General features: G+C 39.5%; 1 protein-coding gene across 1 annotated transcript; it reads right to left on the bottom strand.

Annotated features, from left to right (window-relative positions):
- Positions 1-524: 524 nt before the first annotated feature.
- kcng4a (potassium voltage-gated channel, subfamily G, member 4a) lies at positions 525-18,842 on the bottom strand. Its single transcript, XM_073070320.1, has 3 exons — positions 18,189-18,842; positions 16,573-17,359; positions 525-4,824 (listed from the first exon to the last, which is right to left on the bottom strand). Exons 2-3 carry the CDS (start codon positions 17,320-17,322, stop codon positions 4,045-4,047), a joined length of 1,530 nt encoding a protein of 509 aa, XP_072926421.1. The 5' UTR covers positions 17,323-17,359; positions 18,189-18,842; the 3' UTR covers positions 525-4,044.
- Positions 18,843-19,404: the final 562 nt, after the last annotated feature.

The raw sequence follows: 19,404 nt of genomic DNA on the forward strand, positions 1-19,404 counted from the left end.
GCACTGAGAACCTACCATTGAGGGACATTACAACAGCTGACATCTCATCTGCAAATCCTTGGGGCTGGTCTGTTCTCCCAGCGTGCTGGCTTCACTTGAACTTCCCACCTTTTGTTGTGTTGACCTGAATGAAACATGACACCAACCTATCATCAATCACCATCCACTGGCATCCAACCCCCTGACTGCTGACCTATTCCCCACCACACGTCCACAATCTCTGACAGCCATCCTCTCTACTGCACCAATCACTGACCCCAAACAAACCTGTGCACCTTTGAACACTCCATAATGATGGGGCGCCCGTTCAAACTCACAATTCCATTGATTTAAAATTTCCCATTTCTGCCCTACGAACAAAGTATTCATTGACTCGCAGAGAACTGAATTTTTAATGCACATATTTCAGTGCCATCTAATTTTATATATTTCAAAAAGATGTGCAAGTTAGAGTTAGTGAGGTGTGGGCATGCTATGTTGACACTTGCAGACGGTGTTGATTAAAAACAGAAAGCTTCGTCGCATGTTTCGATCCTTCAGCATACATGAGACAGGCGCAAAAACAATATATCTCACTGTACGTTTTGATGTTTCGATGCACCTGTGACAAATAAAGCTAATCTTTATCTTTATAGTGAGAAAAGCCAGATGTACTCGAGGCCTTTCTCATTAAAAATATAAAATGTCCACCAAGAAGGGATTCAGTTTGGTCTATTATAACGGTTAATGAAGCAGAACGGATAACAGAAGTTAGAATAAGCTAGCATCTCAGTGGTAGTGATAACAACATCATAGGATTCAAGATTCAGATTGACATAAATGGGACACAGTGTAAGGATAGACTAAAAAAAAGCTAGCAGTGAGGAAATGGGAATGAGATTAAAGAAAATAAACAGAGAATACCTTGAAAGTCTAGGAGACAGAAAGCAGCAGGAAGTCATCAAAGGAGTAATCTACAATTCAAGAAAAAATACTTCCACTAAATCCAAAAACAAGCAAGCCAATTATAGGCCTCTGTAAAATGCAACATAACACAAAATGGCATTAGACCTATAGACTGGCAGTGGCAAATTGACCTTAACTGATAAATGTGGGGTGGTGTGTCATAATGGCACAAACAAAAAGATGGCCTGCCCCTCAGAAGGTAAAATATCAAATCAGTTAAAAGATCCAGAAATCTTGGGAAAAAGTAATTGAAGGCAGCATTGGAGGTCAGCCAAGCAATTAAGAGCTGTTAACCTTGAAATGGCATTTATTTCTTGCAGAATTCAAAAGCAGTAAGGTAGTTAAACACTTAAGGTTCTGGGCACACTTACATCTGCTCATTTTTTATCTCCATTCTATTGAAAGGAGATACAGGCATTTAAGAAGATGTTTACAATAATACACCAAACTAAGAGATTGCGACTATCATGAAAGATTGAACAAGTTGTGAAGATTTTCTTTAGACATGAGAGCAGCCCTAATGAGTGGGGTTGAGGGGAGTAAGTTAATGTTAGGGGGTTAGAAGAGCGGGAAATAATAACGTTATTTATACAGTGGTTTTCATACAAGTAATGTATTTCAAAGTGCTTTACAATGGGATAAAGTGCAAACATGAAAATAAAAGATGAAATGATATTAGTTAAAAGGAAGATTAAATAAATAGGTGTAGAGCTGGTGGCATTTATAAGTGTCAACTGTGTCTACATCCCTTAAAGTTTTCAATATTAAGTTCTACAATTTAGGAGCGTCTTTTAAAAAAGCTGACCTGTCAATTATCTTTTGAGGGAGATTGTTTGAACTTAAGAGACCAGCAGGAGAAGACCTGGGAGCTTGAGCAGGATTATAAGACCATTGAAAGCTTTAAAAACAAGTAAGATCATTTTAAAATCAATTGTAAAAGATACAGGAAGTCAATGCAGAGTACTGTAGTTAGGATGGGAGTGATATGCTTTCTCATCCTGGTTTTAGTTAAAAGTCCAGCAGCAGCATTTCTGAATGAGTTGAAGTTTGTCAATAGATTGCTTTGGAAGACCAGTAAAAAGTGCATTGCTGTAATATACAGGACTGTGCAAAAGTCTCAGGCACATATATATATAGTTCAGGTACATAAGACGTTTGCACAGTACTGCATTCATCAACATGAAGCAGAGAGCGAGTTTGTAAACCTTCTGAGAGCATAGGATGTTGGGAATGCCAAGGATGGAGTGCCATGGGAGGTTAGTGGGACAGATTGCAAAAAAGGAGTACCAGGTACGGGCAGAGGTATGGATGTAGACAAACCCAGCCCTGAGACACTGGGCAAGATCATTTGATTCCAAACAATTGGTTTATTGATCATTACAAAATGTCTCTCTGGTGCTTTCCACTCCCTCTCCTCTCCCCTTTCCTTTCCATTTTTTCCAAACATGATTCCCCTATCCTTACTCCCTTCCTATTCTCAGTCCACAACAGAGACCCATATCAGAATCAAGTTTATCATCACTCTCCTATATCATGATTTTTTTTGGAGCAGTACAGTGCAAAACATAAAATTTCTGCAGAAGTGTGTGTGTGTGTGTGTGTGTGTGTGTGTGTGTGTGTGTGTGTGTGTGTGTGTGTGTGTGTGTGTGTGTGTGTGCCTGAGACTTTTGCACAGTATTGCAGTCTATTCAATACAAAGATTACTTGATAAAGATGGACATAACTTTATTTCTTAAGTTTAGAAATGCTGCTCTGGTCAATTTCTTTATGTGGGATTAAAATTCAAATCTGAATCAAGGATAACACCCAGGCTTGTTACTTCTGATCTTTCAAGATATGGATTTGATACTTACACGGCTACACTTACTGAGAGCAGAGGTTGGAGGGATTGTGGCCACATGGTGTTATGATGTGAGCCACTAGAGGATGAATTTCTTGAGTGTTCTGCTGTTGCTAACAGCAAGATGTCTTCCAAATTATTCGCCCAATTTTTCTGGCTGGCAACCTAACTGATTGATTAAACATCCATTGGATGGGGGAGCGCTCAGCACACAGTAGAGGAATTGAAGAAGGGAATAATTTTTTGGCAAAACTATTTAGCAGACAAGGAAGAAATCCCAAGGATGGGAGTTAGTGCTGAGGATGAGAAAGTTTGTCACTATGCTGGAAAATATGTTTGGTAAGCTATGACAGTTAAGGATGGAATTGGTAATTGTGAGGTGCTGGAAGCTGTAGAGAATGACAAGGAGAAGAAATCAATGTTCAGTTCTTGTTGAAGGGCTGAGGATTTTGGCCACAGGAGAAATCACTTTTGATTTTGAGGAGCTTGTTATTGTGGGGTGGGGCAGTATTCAGGTAAGAAACAAATAGTTCTCAATCAAGGGTTCAAACAAGTAGTGTACGGTTGTTAAGATATATTGCAGGGATTTACTGATTAATCTTGTTGAGAACATTTGGTCCTACTCAAGATCCATTAGGCGTGTTTGATTGGCTCTCTGCTTATCTGTCAGGGCCCAGAAATGTTGTCCAACGTGTTAAAAGTAGCTTTTTTCTTTAAACAAAAAGAAGCACAGTGTTTCTTCAAAGGGCCTTTTTATCACATGGTCTTCTTCCAGGATAAGGATTGGTCACCTACCTCTTCCGCCATTTTACTTAACAAGGAAGGAGCAGGTTTTAAACAAACTGCATTGCTGTTTCAATTCCTTTTATACTTTAATTTCTCAACCCACTAAAACTGACCCGGTGTTGAGAATTAATGTTGCCCCTAGTGTTTCCCAAGGAAGAAACCAAAATAAGGAATTGATAGGAAAATAAGGAATTTGTTTTTTTTTACTGAGGAACCGGTTTGCATATGTAAATCACTATCATTAGGAATATTAGCGGGCTTGAATTTGTTCAGAAGGGAAGTAGATAAGGTCAGGAGAGAAAAGGGAATAGAAAGATATACTGTAAGTCTGAGATGAGGTAGATGGAATGAGACAAGGTTTGTGTGGAGTATAAACACTACCACAGGTTACTTGGGCAAATGGCCTTTTGTGGTGCTATACATTCTTTGTAATTCAACACAAATAAGAAGCAACAACGAATCAATCCATAAAATCACAAGTAATTGAAAACTTTTTTCTCTTTGCCAATAAATTCATTGGAACAATTGTTTGTGTCTTTGAAGCCTTCATTCTCTGAGTGCTTTGCTGCCTTTTCAATGCATTTCAGCCGGGCCTGGGCCCTCTCTTGTTCTTGTTTTAGTTCAACATATGCACGGGAAAATGCATGGAAAATAGAAGTTGCGGGAAATGCCATTATTAGGATCCCGCTGAGGATGCTGCTCAGAGCTACCACCTGCCCAGGAATACTCTGAGGCACCATGTCACCATATCCGACTGTTGTCATAGAAATGATAGCCCACCAATAGGATGCAGGAATACTGCTGAAGTCTCCTCCTTTTCCCGTCTTTTTCTCTGCAAGGTACACAAGTGGTGCAAATAGAGTGACCGACACGCAGAGGAAAAGAAGCAAGAGTCCAAACTCACGAATGCTCCGCTGCACGGTAAGGCCCAACGTCTGAAGTCCCAGGGAGTGCCTGGCAAGTCGCATAACATACAGAATTCTCAAAGCCCGCAATATTCGGAGCACCAGCCCCAATTTTTCCAAATAGATGTTGCTTCCTGAAGATTTATAACTATCTCCAGGTCCTTTGTCAACCAAGAGCGAAATGTAATACGGTAAAATTGCCAATATGTCAATAATGTTCAAAGGTCCTCTCAGAAACTGCCACTTGCTTCGTGCCTGGATAAAACGTAACACAAACTCCAAGGAGAACCAGGCTACACAGATGGTTTCTATTATAAACATGTTATAGCACCTCTGGGAACATTTATCCTGCAGACAAAATGCCAAAAAAAAGGAAATACACATAATTAGTAATAAAAAATGTATTCTTTGAATATCTAATCAGCAGTTCACAGATTACAGATTTCATTAATTCAAAGATCTGCTCCCTTTTCACTTAATATCCAATAAATCTTGCAATCATTTATTTATCTTGAATATTACTGATTAAGAGTTCCATTATTAATGTTTAGAGGATGGTGGAAGTGCTTGCAAGTCATATGGAAATCTGCCTACTAAACTCAAGTTCAGATACTGCAAAGACATTAGACCATAAGACCATTTGATATAGGAGCAGAATTATGCCATCTGGCCCATTGAGTCTGTTCCACCATTCAATCATGGCTGATCCTTTTTTTCCCCTCCTCAACCCCAGTTCCCGGCCTTCCCCCTTTGATGCCAAGTCCAATCAAGAACCTATCAATCTCTGCCTTAAATACACCCAATGACCTGGCCTCCACAGCTGCACGTGGCAACAAATTCCACAAATTCACCACCCTTTGGCTGATGAAATTACTCAGCATCTCTGTTTTGAAAGGGCGCCCCTCTATCCTGAGGCTGTGCCCTCTTGTCATAGATTCTCCCACCATGGGAAGCATCCTTCCACATCTACTCTGTCTAGTCTTTAACATTTGAAAGGTTTCAGTGAGATCCCCCCTCATCCTTCTGAATTCCAGTGAGTACAGACCCACAGCCATCAAATGATCCTCGTATGATAACCATTTCATTCCTGGAATCATCCTTGTGAACTTCCTCTGGACCCTTGTTCTTGTTGATAAATCAAAGGCAAGGGTTCGGAAAATAAGCACAAACTGTAGACTGTGCTAAAACAATTCTGAGGAAATGTGGCACATGCAGTCTTCTGGGGAAACATTAAACCAAGATCCAATCTGTTATGTTGGGTGGATATTAAGTATTTTGCATTTGAAGAAAGGCTTGCTATTTGCAGCCATGCTTACTTTTCAGATTTGTGAAATCAAGACATCACTGAGTGTGTTATACTCGGGAAACACTGTGCAGTGCTAATATTTTGACTGTAGCATTTGGGAGCTGTGTTTTAGAATTAGTTGCAACTTTAACCATGCTCATCCAATATAACTGTAAACTGGCATCTCCCTGACAAAGCAGGACATCACTTTGCTGGCTCCTGTCCACAAAAAGAAGCATGAATCCAATCCAGCTAATTCCCACCAATCAGTCTATGCTTAATCACCAACAGAGTTGGAGACATAACCAGCCTGGGGCGACACAGTAATGTCACAGTCCATTTACTCAGGTTCACCCTTATCTCTGGTGCTGTCTGTGTGGGGCTTGTGCACATTGTCTCTGCGACACCATGTGTTTCCTTCTTGTAAGTTGATTGGCCTTTGTAAATTGTCCCAAATGTGCAGGTGAATGACAGGTTCTGGGATGAGCTGAGTTGAAACGGAGAGGATAAAGATGGGATTTGCGTCGGGTGCTTAGAGCTTGGTGGCCTAAAGAATCTGATTCTGTGCAGGATGACTGTACTCCTAGAGGCATTAACTTACCAATAAATGCTTGTTCTGATTCTGCTGGTATTACTTAGCTCTAAATCTCTTGGTGAAACTTGGACAACAGAGCTGAATTCTGCGGACCAAAATGACTTCAAGGAAACATTTAACCTAAGACATCACAAAAGGAGTTCCTCAGGGATTTGTCCTAGGTTTAACATCACCTAAATTTACTGGTTTAAATTTACTGGTTACTGTGAAGATGCTAGTCATTAGAAGGCAACCTCTTAAATCTTCTCTCATCAGTTCTCAGATATCCTAATGGAAGTGTTAGATATCGGAATAGTAAAGGGAAATTAATTAAATACTAATTGGAAGTATACATCCATTAAATAGCAGAAGGTTTAAGAATATATTATACACTAATTAGCTAATATTAGATCATTGTACAGTGCAGCTTATACAGGCCTTTTAGCCTATGATACTGTATGGATGATCTAACCTGCTCCAAGATCAATCTAATGCTTCCTTCTTGCATAACCTCCATTTTTCTTTCATTCATGCACCAGTCAACAAGGCTATTAAATGTCCCTAATGTATCTACCTCTACCACCATCCCCGGCAGGGCACTCCATGCACTTACCAGTCTCTGTCTTAAAAAACTACCGCTGACATCCCCCATTCTTTCCTCCAGTCACCTTAAAATTATGCCCTTTGGTATTAGCTATTTCTGCCCTTGGAAAAATTTCTGGCTATACACTGTCAATGCCCCTTGTCATCTTGCACATTTCTGTCAAATCACCTCTCATTCTCCTTCGCTCCAAAGAGAAAAAACATAGCTCGCTCAATCTCTTCACATAAGACATGCTCTCTAATCCAGGCAGCATACTGGTAAATATCCTGGACACCACCTCTAAAACTTCCACATGCTTCCTATAATGAGGTGACCAGGTATGAACATGAAATGCTTGATTCTTTCTTCGCTCGCACTTTCTTGATGCAGTGGAGTGATGATAAAGTCAAGACTGCACTGTAGCAAATCCATTATCCAGTCCTTTATTGAGATAATTAGTAAAAATTGATGTATTCCATTCACCTTGCGTGGGAATTGTTTAAATTACACAGGATAACACAATGCAAAAAGACTGCATTCATCCTGGTTGTAGTAATACACATGATATTGTATAACCTTAAAGTTTAAAATAAAGTTTAACAATGAACTCAATTCTCTTCAACTTTAATATATTAATCTAAGAAAGAATTCATGTGGGTGACTGAAATGTATCTTAGCTATATGAATAATAGAAAATCCAAACCAGTGAATATCCAAAGGAAAGTAACAAGAATTTATTGTGAGGTTACTAGTTTGAAAATACTGGAAATCTGGTTTTATCATATAAAGAATTCCAGTTCACTAATGTCTGTGACATGGTGAGTATATCTTGATATTTGGCTGATGATTTAGGATTGTGGGGTTTACAATAACTAATTGACCTGCATGGATTAAGAGTCAGTTGAAATCAAACTACTTTGTCATCTGGAAATCAACGTGGATTTTGTGCTGTCGAACTAGTGACAGTTAGAATTTCACATAGCATGCCTCATTATTATGGGGTAAAAACAACTACTGTGGTTCAAGTTGTACCTGGAAAGAGAGGAACTCAGCAGGGATCTCAGCAGTATTACATGGCTTTTATTAAAATCATTTTTGAGGGATATTGTCCATAATGATAAAGGACACATGTGGAAGTTAAATGAGTATTTTCTCAAGATTAAATAACTGCTCAATAAAAATCCTATTACACTTACACTATGCAGACAGTGCAGCATATTTAATGATTAAACTTGTCAGCCATGCTATACAACAGATACTGTATATAAGGAATCTGCTTTGGCATACTGTCAACATAACATATTAGTTGCTTATTGAAAGGCAAGAGTCTTGCTGTGAATGACAGATTCAAAAGATTAATCCCATTTTCTGGAGCATTTTGACTGCTGTTTATTCATACAAGTTGAATTTGGAATTTACTGACAGAACATAAGGAAAAATTATTAATATAGCAGGTGCTAAGAATTTGGATTATGTTGGAAGATACATCTGTAAATCAGACATGAGCTTGTGCTGCAGGGTTTAAAGATTTTTGCAGATTGTTGATTTGTCATTTTAGAAAGAGGCACTTGCTAGACATTCAAATGCTGACATTCCATCAGTTTAGTGGAGCAAAGCATCTCATCCTACTAGGAGACCTTGTGAACATTAATTTTATTAAAAGGCACATCAATGAGATATGAAAATGCATTTGTACATCTCAGAATTTAAATCAGTCATTTTAAACTGAATGCATAAAGAATTTCTGGAAAGAATTGTGAAAATGTTGTCTCAGAAGAGTATAAATGTACGATCGATTGTTGGGTTTAAAAGTCAGATGGATATGTACTGGGAAAGTAAGGTTAACAAAGCACATGAAGACCTGAAAGGAACTTAAATTTAAAATAAATAACATTACCACAACCCAGAATATGGGTTAAGTAGATCTGTGTTCGAAATAATCATGTTCCTTTGTTTTGAGTTACAGAAATAAGTGCAGTTGTAAAATAACCTCATTCACAATTTTTGCTTTGCTTTCCACACACAAGTGAAAGTAGCTTCTGTGCTGTTTGCTCGATGTTTCTGCCTTAACTTAATGTGGCATATTGCTCCCTAGGCTTATTTATTTTGCTGTCAAATTAAAAGAAAGTGTTCCCATTCAGATATTGCAAGTAATCAATTCTATTTTTCATTGTTTTACAGGACAATCATAAAAGATTGTCTTTCAAAAAAAAACCCGAGGTGCAACTGGTAATGAGCCACGAGCAAAATCTGTAAAGGCCTTTTACAGTCAGAATATTAGTCAAAAAACTGATAAAGCTGGTTGTTCCTAATTACAATACAGTACTATTGAGCAAATAAAGCATTTATAATTTTGTTGATAAGACAAAGTGAATTTTATGAAATGAACTCTCTGCTGCGGTGGTAAACTAAAAGTTGAGAGAATTTCTTTTTATATATCAAGATGGTGAATTTGATATTGGAACAAGTTGAACAGTTACTTTCTTCACCCATATTTAAATATGTACATTGGTTGATCAATAGGTTGACTCATACAGAGAAACCTGTACTGTATCAGAGGAAGAATTTTATGTTAGCTTTGCTCACTGACATTTTACTGAACAAAATCAATATGGATGATTTTTACATCAGTAAAACAGATGTGAGGAAAGATGGAAGAAGATATTTTATGTGCCTTGGGATACTGTTTAGAGTGACCATTTAAAGCACAGATGATTTAATACTATATTTTCAGGTCACAATCGGGGGAGATAAGTTAATAATTAGGAATCTTGCATTGAGAAAAGAAATCAGTTGCAAAGATTGCATCTGGAAAATTATGAGTTATGAACTAATATAATGGTGCAGCAGTACGTAGCTAAAGATTTAATGACAATAAGTTTTATTGAGCTATTAAATGTTATTGAGTGTCTAAGATGATTATAGAACCATTTCAAATAGTATTTAATACCAAATCCCACCCACATTTCCATAGACAGCTTGGGTAGCTTTCATGAAAGATCTCAAAGAAATGGAGGTGGAGAGGTGGATGGGTTAGTGAAGGAATACCAAGGGTTTAGGAACTAGGTAGTCAATGGTGTGTCATGGAACAATGAGGGATACTCAAGACAGTAGAATTCAATCAGTGCGATTATCCTGAAAATTGAAGCACCACAAGAGGGATTACAGGAAAAGGGAGAGTTGAGGCCGTGGAGGTATTTAGACATTTTAAAATTAAGGCATTGGTGGACCAGGAGTCGGGGTAGGACAATTGAAAGCATATGTGGAAGGAGAATAGAGAAAAAAAGTTTTGGTTGAGATAGCTCAGTATTAAAAGTATTGATACCTAGATCCAATCACCTACACTTCCCAAAAAATTCTGAAGCAAAAACAAACTGAATAGCAATGGATCAATGAATATGTCAGAAATTAATTCTTTCTTTAGCTGTTTTTTCCCCTTATATTCCACCAGCAGCTATTATGTTCATTCATTAGAATACCATCATACCTAAGTTTCTACCATATTCAGAACTTCTGGACTGTCAGTTTAATTTTGTTTTTTTTAAATTCCAGGAAGTCTCACTAAACGAAGAATGATTGTGCAAATATGAGACCTGACCACAAATATAGTCAAATTTAAAGTCAAAAATCACTGTTTAATATGCTTTGTAATTTACAAAAATATTGTTAAGAAAACACATCATGTATTTCTTTAGGAAAAGAGTAGCAGTGCAAATGCAAGTATCTGCAGTTTTCTGGTAATTCATTTCACACTGTAGCATTGTCAGACACTGATGAAAATATACCAACACTATACACCTCCTGCCTTCTCCGCAGATGGACCTACATGATACAGGAACCCAATGAAATGAGAAAGAATGTGATTTTGAGACTATACTGTAAACTACTTATTTCTAAAGGCATCAGGCAAAAACAGATCAGAATACCTTGATGCTCCAGTGAGCTTTGTAGATAATTATAGAATGAGATATCATTAGTATATAGTTTCTTGGCTGCTTACAGATATTACATTCGCTATTCTCTAGTTATATGGAGGCAGTTGACTCTGGGCTGGTATAAGCCTTTGTGCGTGTGGCTGGTGAAAAAAACACTTCTATCTATTGTGCCTTTCATAATCTCAGGTCATGTAAAAATGGCGTACAGTCAAAAAACATTTCTGAAGAACAGTTATTAAAGTTGTTGTAGGGAAATGTTGTTTGCATAAAACATAGTTCCAACAAATGTCAGTGGAATAAATGTTAGAATAATATATTAAATAGTTTGATTGAGGAAAGAATATTGGTCAGGATATCAAACCTATTTTTCTTTAAACAGCATTATAAAAGTTTTATGTCCACCCAGGTTAGATGAGAATTTGGTTTATTTTCTTCGCCAACAGTTAACACTTCTATGGAGGTCATAGGCCCAGAGGGTGACCTGTCCTAGAATTGGAAGCCAGTCTGTGTGTGTGAGTAGGTTGGAGAGAAGGAAATGGGTATTGTTTCACTGTTGTTGCTTTCTTTTGTTCTCACGTTGTTGCTGCTGCAACTTGTGTTGTTCTGCTACACGTGATGGCATGCTATTTAGCGCCAGAATGTGGGGCAACTCTTGCAGGCTGCCCCCTGCACATCCTCAGATTGTGTTGGTTGTTAACGCAAACAACACATTTCTCTGTATGTTTCAATGTACATGTGGTAAATACATGAATCTGAATACAGTGCCTCATTACATTAAATTATTATGTTAGGTTTATGTAATGCATTACTGTATGATGTTCCAAATCTCTGATCTAAACCAAGAGTACTACCACTGAGTTCCTGATGCTTCTGCATGGTTTTAATATTAACTTGTTCCACATACAGAGAAAATGAAATTAACTTAATTTTTTTCCTGATATTTATAACGTTATAAAAGAAATGACATACTAGCCAATACACCAGAGGAACTCAGTGGTCCAGACAGCATCTATGGAGGGATATGAACAGTTGACATTTTGGGTCAAGACCCTTTATAATGTTGACTTTCAATTTCTCTCCATAGATGCTGCCTGAACCACTGAGTTCTGATGAATGGTCTCAACCTGAAGCACCATTGTCTATTTCCCTCTATAGATGCTGCCCGACCAGCTGAGTTCCTCCATCTCTTTGAGTGTTGCTGCAGATTCCAGCATCTGCAGTCTCTTGTATTTCCATCTGGCATGCTAGCCAGCACTTTAAGTTTGCTGAAATAATTTATTGAAGATTGGTGTTCAGAGCTTTGCATGTACTCCAATTATCAAAATTAATTGGGTTGTGTTTTCTGCCTCATTAACAGAAGGGGAAATAAATCTGAACCAACAATATGATTTCACCATTAAAAACGCTTCCTATATGTTGTTGTGGTACTAAATTACATTCTGTACCTTTAATGCAAAGATAACCATAAACCAGCTTTAAAAGAAACACTACCTTAACAACTGAAGCTTGAATAAGCCTAAAATTGCATAAAGCAGAAAAATACAAATGCCAAAAACAGATGCACTTACTCATGCATGTGTCATAATGCTACTACCTTGAGGAGGTAGTCAAGTTTGGTCTTTGATTTGTTTACCAGAACTTCCTGTCCAACCTATATGTGGTGTGAGGCAAAAGACGAGTTGCTGAAAGAACTCAATGGATCCAATACCATCAGGAAAGAAACAACTGTTGTTTCAGGTTGAGACCTTTCAACTGGATCTTATGCTCTGAGTTTATTCAGCATCTTGTGTTTGCTCCAGATTTCATCATCTGCTGTTTCTTGTTGCTACATTTGTGACAGGGCTATGATTATTAGATATACTGTAGTTTCCTCATGAAGGAAGACACCTTAAGATACATTAGAAATCAATAATGATTCTCATTTATCTAGGATATCTAGAATTGGTTCTGAATGAGAACTGGCAGTACTCATGGACAGCTATCTCTCTTAGGTTAAATGTGTCAAGGGCAGATAACATTAAAGCATTCTGTCTGAGTCCAAATGAAGGTTCTTGGCCCAAAACGTTAACTGTTTATTCCTCTCCATTTATGCTGCCTGATCTGCTGATTTCCTCCAGCACTTTTGTGTGTACTTTCCTATCTTTGTTCAGTGTTAATAGTCCAAAATGAAATCAGTTTGGCCAATTTCAATGAAACTTCCATCACAAGCTTAAGCACCGATAAACCTCTTTCCATTTTAATCTGATGGGCACTAATCTGGAAAAGGATTGAAGGGGGACATATTTGATCAAAGGTGAAAATCTTAAATAAATGAACTGATTCTGAAGTCTGTTTGGACTGAGTGTTCAAAATCCAAATTCTTTAATAGAATGGTTTATTTAAAGCATCATATTTGCCCATTAATCCGCTGTAACTTGAATTTCTCTTACTTGGGCTGTTTAATGTATGATTAAGTTGGGTTTGAATTCTGCATGCAAATTTCCTTCTTTTACCTTGAAATACAGATTTATCTAGAAATATCTAATTTGGTATCTTCATACTAAAATATTTAGTTTTATTAGAATTTAGAAATGCTTTTACTTGCGAAGCTTTTACTTTCAACCATTAATTTTGTTTGGCTGAAACATTTGCACATTTTGAAATAAGACAGAAAAAGAAAATATTTAAAAACAGAAGAGATTATTGTTCCAAAGTTCTTGTTACATTCTGTGCAGGTGGAGAAGAGTTTGGGAGAGGTAGATGATTGTGTGTGTGTGTGTGTGTGTGTGTGTGTGTGTGTGTGTGTGTGTGTGTGTGTGTGTGTGTGTGTGTGTGTGTGTGTGTGTGTGTGTGTGTGTGTGTGTGTGTGTGTGTGTGTGTGTAAAAGGGGTAGGTCTGCTGTTTCTCTTTGACTCCCATGGTTTTTCCATTGTTTCATGACTATCTGGAGAAGAAAAATCTCAGAATTATATACTGCATACATACTTCAATAATAAATGAATCTTTGAACATTCCAGAGTGTTTCCAAACAAATGAAACATTTATAATGTCCAGTCACTGTTGTAATGAAGCACAAGTGTAGGATGGAAGTATTGGATGGAGGGGCACAGGACATCCAATGCAAAGTGCTGGTTTTGTGCATACATATCCACCCATTCACCCCATATTATTAAGAATATTGTCATCATCATTACGTGCCACATCTTATGACCATGAATGTTCTTGGAAAAAGCGTTTTGCCATTGCCTTCTTCTGAACAGTGTCTTTACAAGACGGGTGACCCCGGCCATTATCAGAACTCTTCAGAGCCTGTCTGCCTAGCATAACCAGGATTTATGATAGCTGCTCAAATATCCACCTATGCTCCCATGGCTTCACGTGACGCTGATCAGCGGGTAGAGTGGGGGCAGGGTTAAGCAGGTGCTACACCTTGCCCAAGGGTGACCTGCAGGTTAGTGGGGGGGGGGGGGGGGGTAGAGACATATCTCCATTCTGCCATCCCTATTAAAAACATAAACCCTCCAAAAGCCAAAAAAAATTCCTATACATGGTCTTGTACAAAGAATTGAGACACAAAGACTTATAAGCAGTATTGAGATGGGTAGACAGACAGGAGTGCATTTTCTCATTTCTCATATTTCCTTATTGTACGTGAGAAAGCCCTTCAGACCATCAGGTCTCTGTCAGATACTAGAGAAATCCCATTAATCCCAATGCCCCACTTATTACTTTGTAATTTATTCTCAGTCACATACCCATGAACATTTGTCTCCTCTCCTACCAGGAGAGGAATTTACAGTTGTCACTTCATCTAACAAGTAGCATATCTTTTGGATATGGGTGACAACTATGGGAGAACATATAAACTCCATAAAGGCAGCACTGAAAATTAGACTTAAAACTGATCACTGGGGCTGTGGCATAGCTTCAGGACCTGCAGTCCCTGGGGGTGGTGGAGGGTGGATCATAGTGCAAATTGCTGTCACATCTGGACTGAAGCATCCAACTACATTTGATGTTTGAGTCTCAGGTTAGTCATTGCAATGTCAGCCTTCAATTCACTCAGAAGCAAGGATTCTTATTAAAGTGGAGTTAGAGACTAGTGCTTAAAAGTTGGATTTTACTCTCTGTTGCTGCACTAAACTTGTGCCGCATGTACTGGTCATGTCCTCTCTGATCTCCAGGGGGAAAAAATGACATTCTGGGTAAAAATATATGTGTTTTAAAAAGTACTGTGATCCAGGTTCATGTACTGATAGGATGAGGTATTAAGGCATAAATTCCTGTACTGAAATGGGATGGGTGCTCTGGTACAGATTCATGTATTGAAATGGGAACAACATGATTCCATATAAACCATATAACAATTACAGCACGGAAACAGGCCACCTTGGCCCTTTTAGTCTGTGCCGAATGCTTACTCTCACCTAGTCCCACCGACCTGCACTCAGCCCATAACCCTCCATTCCTGATAGGTCCTGTGACACTTCCATTCTTACTGTTCAAAGTTTGAAGTAAAGTTATTATCAAAGTGCATACTCTATACATCACTATATACTGCCCAGATATTTGTTTTCTTGTAGGCATTTACAGGAAAATAACGAAATGCAATAGAGTTTATGAAAAACTATACGTAACAAAGACTGTGACAAATATCCAGTGTGCAAAATAGCACAAATCATGCCGATAATAAACAAAGTTGAGTAAATAATGAGAATGTAAGTTGTAGAGTGCTTGAACGTGAGTCAATAGGTCATGAAGTCAGTTGAGTTTTGAGGTGAGTGAAGTTGGCTCCGTGTGCAAAGTCAAGAAGTCTGTCCATGACAGTCACACACAGCAACTGAAACGTTTGCCATGGAAATGATAGAAAATGCAGTGTAGGAAGAAGACTGCGCCTGCATTGTGTCAAGGCACCCACTCTCCCTCGTCAATATCCAGCACCCTTCCGCTCAGCCACAGGATCGGATGAATTGATACCCATGCTGTAAGTGTCCATAAGCTATTGCAATGCGTAGAATGATCAAGGTGCAAGTGATTGCAGGTAAAGCATGCATAATATGTGTAACAAAAGTGCTGTGATTAGAACACCACATTAACTTTCTGCAGTGCTAACCATAAAACAATGAAACCGGGAGATGCCAAGTGCAGGGTATTAGTGGGATAGTGTAGGTCTTTTAGTTCTATGCCATTCACAGATCCTGAGCCATGTGCTTCTGGAATTTGATGACAGTGACCAAGATTATAGGTCTCCTTCACAAGTGCCAATTTCTAACAACAGTCAACTTCAGCACTGGTGCTACACATACTCATTATGGTCTAACATGCAGAAACTGCTTTTATGCCCAATTTGCACAGAGAAAATATGTGCAAATTGACCCAATTCAGGGCAAGGGAAGTTCTATTGCAGTGATTGTTTGTTAGTCTGTTGGTGGCTTATAATTTCCCTCCAGTAGACTCGACGGGCCAAATGGTCTAATTCTGCTCCTTTGTCTTATAATTGCCCTGAATGTCAAATATATTTCCAAGATATAAGTTCTTTGATTCTCTGAGAAGACCAAATAACTTCATTATTGGGATTTCACTAAGATGTAAACTATTTAATAGAAATGACATTATTATGTGACCTAAAAGTTAACTACTGCAACCATATAGTTTTATAAAGTTTTTCTACACAGATATAAAAAACTAATGGGACGTCCAAATATAATGACAATGCATTATATTAAATAAGGGGACTTACCCGGTCTTCTTCCGACCTTAAATCTGGCATTGTACCAATGCAAAGACTAACTACCGTTATCGTGACAAATAAAATGGAAAGACAGGCAAACACTTTCCCAGGCAGTCCTGAATGAGGATTCTCCACCATATCTCGCAGTTTGTCCATATAGTAACCCAATTTGCCGTTCGCAACCAGAGCATCGACTTCCTCCTCCTTCCCCTCAACCTCCTCTCCTTTCCTGATCTTCGCCACCTCTCGGACTCTCCGAATGAGTTTCCTGCGGCAACAGGTCTCCAAGTTGGCCTCCTCTATCCCCCAGTAAACAAGCTCTTCTTGGAAGGAGAGGGCACACATCTCTCTCAAAAGCCGCAGTTTGCCCGCAGAAATGAAGGTGATGATCATGCGGAAAGCGCACGGGTTCCTATCAAAGAAATACTCGTTGGAGGACTCGTCATAATCGTCGCAGATCTGCACGATTTCGTCATAGTTGCGGCAAAACTTTAATCTCCCAAGCCTTGTAAGTGGGAATTCGTCCAAAGTTAACCAGGGCACCAAATACTTGGCACCCCCCACGTTGAGGATGATGTGTTGCTTCTGGTCTATTTGGGTCAGTTGATTCGCACGGCGGATCCTTCCCGACCGTCGATAGTAGGCTCCTTTGACAGGGGCGGTTTCGGCGTGAATCAAGGGAGCAATCTGATTCAAGGAACTACAAGACGAGTCGCTCGGGTTACTGTTGTTGTCGCTGCTTCGGGAAATGATGGGCATGGTGATATCAGTGCGTTACAGAGGGCGGCAAAGTCATCTGCGTACAAAGAAGAGGGTTGGTTATATGGAGACTTTGTGTACCTTTAAAATCAATAGAGCCAAAGCGCAACACCTAGATATTTACAACAGTGTACATATTCAGGAGGAGACGCAACATCCTTTGGCATAGACTTACAATAGAAAAGAAGGTCGCCGACCTGAGGCGTTAATTGTTGAGCATTTTCTGTCTTTTTTCTTTCATTAATGTATGTCCGGCTTCCGCGAACTCTGAGCCCCACCACTCTGATGAGCAGAAAGGATGGCAGCAACTTTTCAACCTGCCTTGATTGTTGTAAGCGTTCATTATCCCTACCGTGCCCACATCCCTTTCCATTGATGGCTGGGAGTTTACCAGCGAATTATGCGCTTGTTAAGGAATAATCTAACTTTGTACCGGCATTCATCACACCCACAGTAAAATGCGCCAGGTCCGCTCGACCTGATCTCTCAAACCCCTCGGATTCAAATGCAACTGGGACTTAAATATTAAACTGGGGGTAACTGGATCGCTGATTCGTGAACAATAAAGAACGTTTTTCAAGTCGAAAATGCCTGACAGTTTCGGATAACTGATTAACATGGTCAAGGAAGGCTAAAGGAGCAAATTACTGTTGGGAACTGCCGGTCGCCTCCTCTCCCCTCCCTGTCATGTTGGTGACAACCCCTCAAACTCAGCTACCTGGCGAGTTCTCTGTGGAGCCGGTGAAAAGGGAGGCTAGTTTACAACATCACTGAGCTGGTAGCAGCCGATTCTAGTCATGAATTAACAGCAAACGCATTGAGCTAAAGACCATGCGGAGAATGGACTCAGCAGTCAAAAAACTTACCGTCACTTTGGGAGTAGTTTAACTCGATGCTAAAATCCACGGTACCATCTCTTGCCAGTTCCAGGGAACTGGGGTCTGAAACTTCCACAATCGAAGCTCATTATCAGCAAAGACATTCCCTGGCATCGATTGTACACGCGTTCGCTCCTTCACGGTCTTCGCGAAAATGCAACGATTCAAAGCATGACGCCGATACCGTCTCGTTGTAGGGGGCAGTCTTCAGAACAATCGTGCCGGTGCGCGGATGTCCTCTTCGCTTGTTTCTATTTTACTGGGGTCCCGGGACACAGGGGTAGGAGGGTGGGCAGAGACAGTGCTGCTCGCTGTCAACGAGCCCCAAACGCATTCCTACTTGCTGCGTACATAATCTGGGTTTGGAGTGCGAATGGTTTGGAGTCGATCGTTAAGCAGTGTATAATCAGTCAGAGACTAAACTTTGAGCTTGTGCACTGTGGGTAGCCAGCTCTGAAGCAAAGGGGAGTCGAGAACTCTACGTGGCAGCAGTAATTAAACGGGACATTAAAAAAAAACACACCCCTCTTTTGCAATCCCTTTTAACTTTATGCACTTACTCCCGAAGGAAGTCGTTATACGAGTCAAAAGAAAAAGCTCCGAGACATCTCTTTATCACTTCCATGCGAGGGTTTCTATTTGTGCAATGTTAAAATTCCGTTGCGAACCAGCCCATCACGGGCATGGAGCCAGCAGCGGCCGGGAACTGGCGAAAGGAACGGGAGCCCTGAGGGTGGCGCCTTGTCAATACTTGAGATATGCACCTTTTCATTTTCACCTGAATAGTGACAGAGTTTCTTTGCATGTTTACAATGAAGAACGAAAAATAGACGGAATGTACATTCCCGGGCCAATCTATTGATCGTCTTATCATTTTCTTAACGGCGAACAAAATATTCCAGTTCTCTTGGAAAGGCGCGAAATGCCAAGAGGTAAAATTCAAGAATCAACACAACTGATGATGGAAATCTAAGATAACAACAGGAATTGCTGGGAATGCTCAGGTAGACAGGCAGCATCAGTGGGAAGCGAAACAGTTAAGGTTTCAGGTCGTACTGTTTGTCACTGCGCAGAGTTGAGAAGTAAGCCGCGTTGCCAGTGCACCATCAGATCATTCAAAGTCCATGCCAAAATAAAGACATCGATAAAAGATAAAGATTAAAACACAAAAAAATAGACAATAGACAATACCTCACAATAGACA

The sequence above is a fragment of the Hemitrygon akajei genome, chromosome 17 (assembly GCF_048418815.1).
Source record: "Hemitrygon akajei chromosome 17, sHemAka1.3, whole genome shotgun sequence".
In the NCBI taxonomy this organism is placed as follows: domain Eukaryota; kingdom Metazoa; phylum Chordata; class Chondrichthyes; order Myliobatiformes; family Dasyatidae; genus Hemitrygon; species Hemitrygon akajei.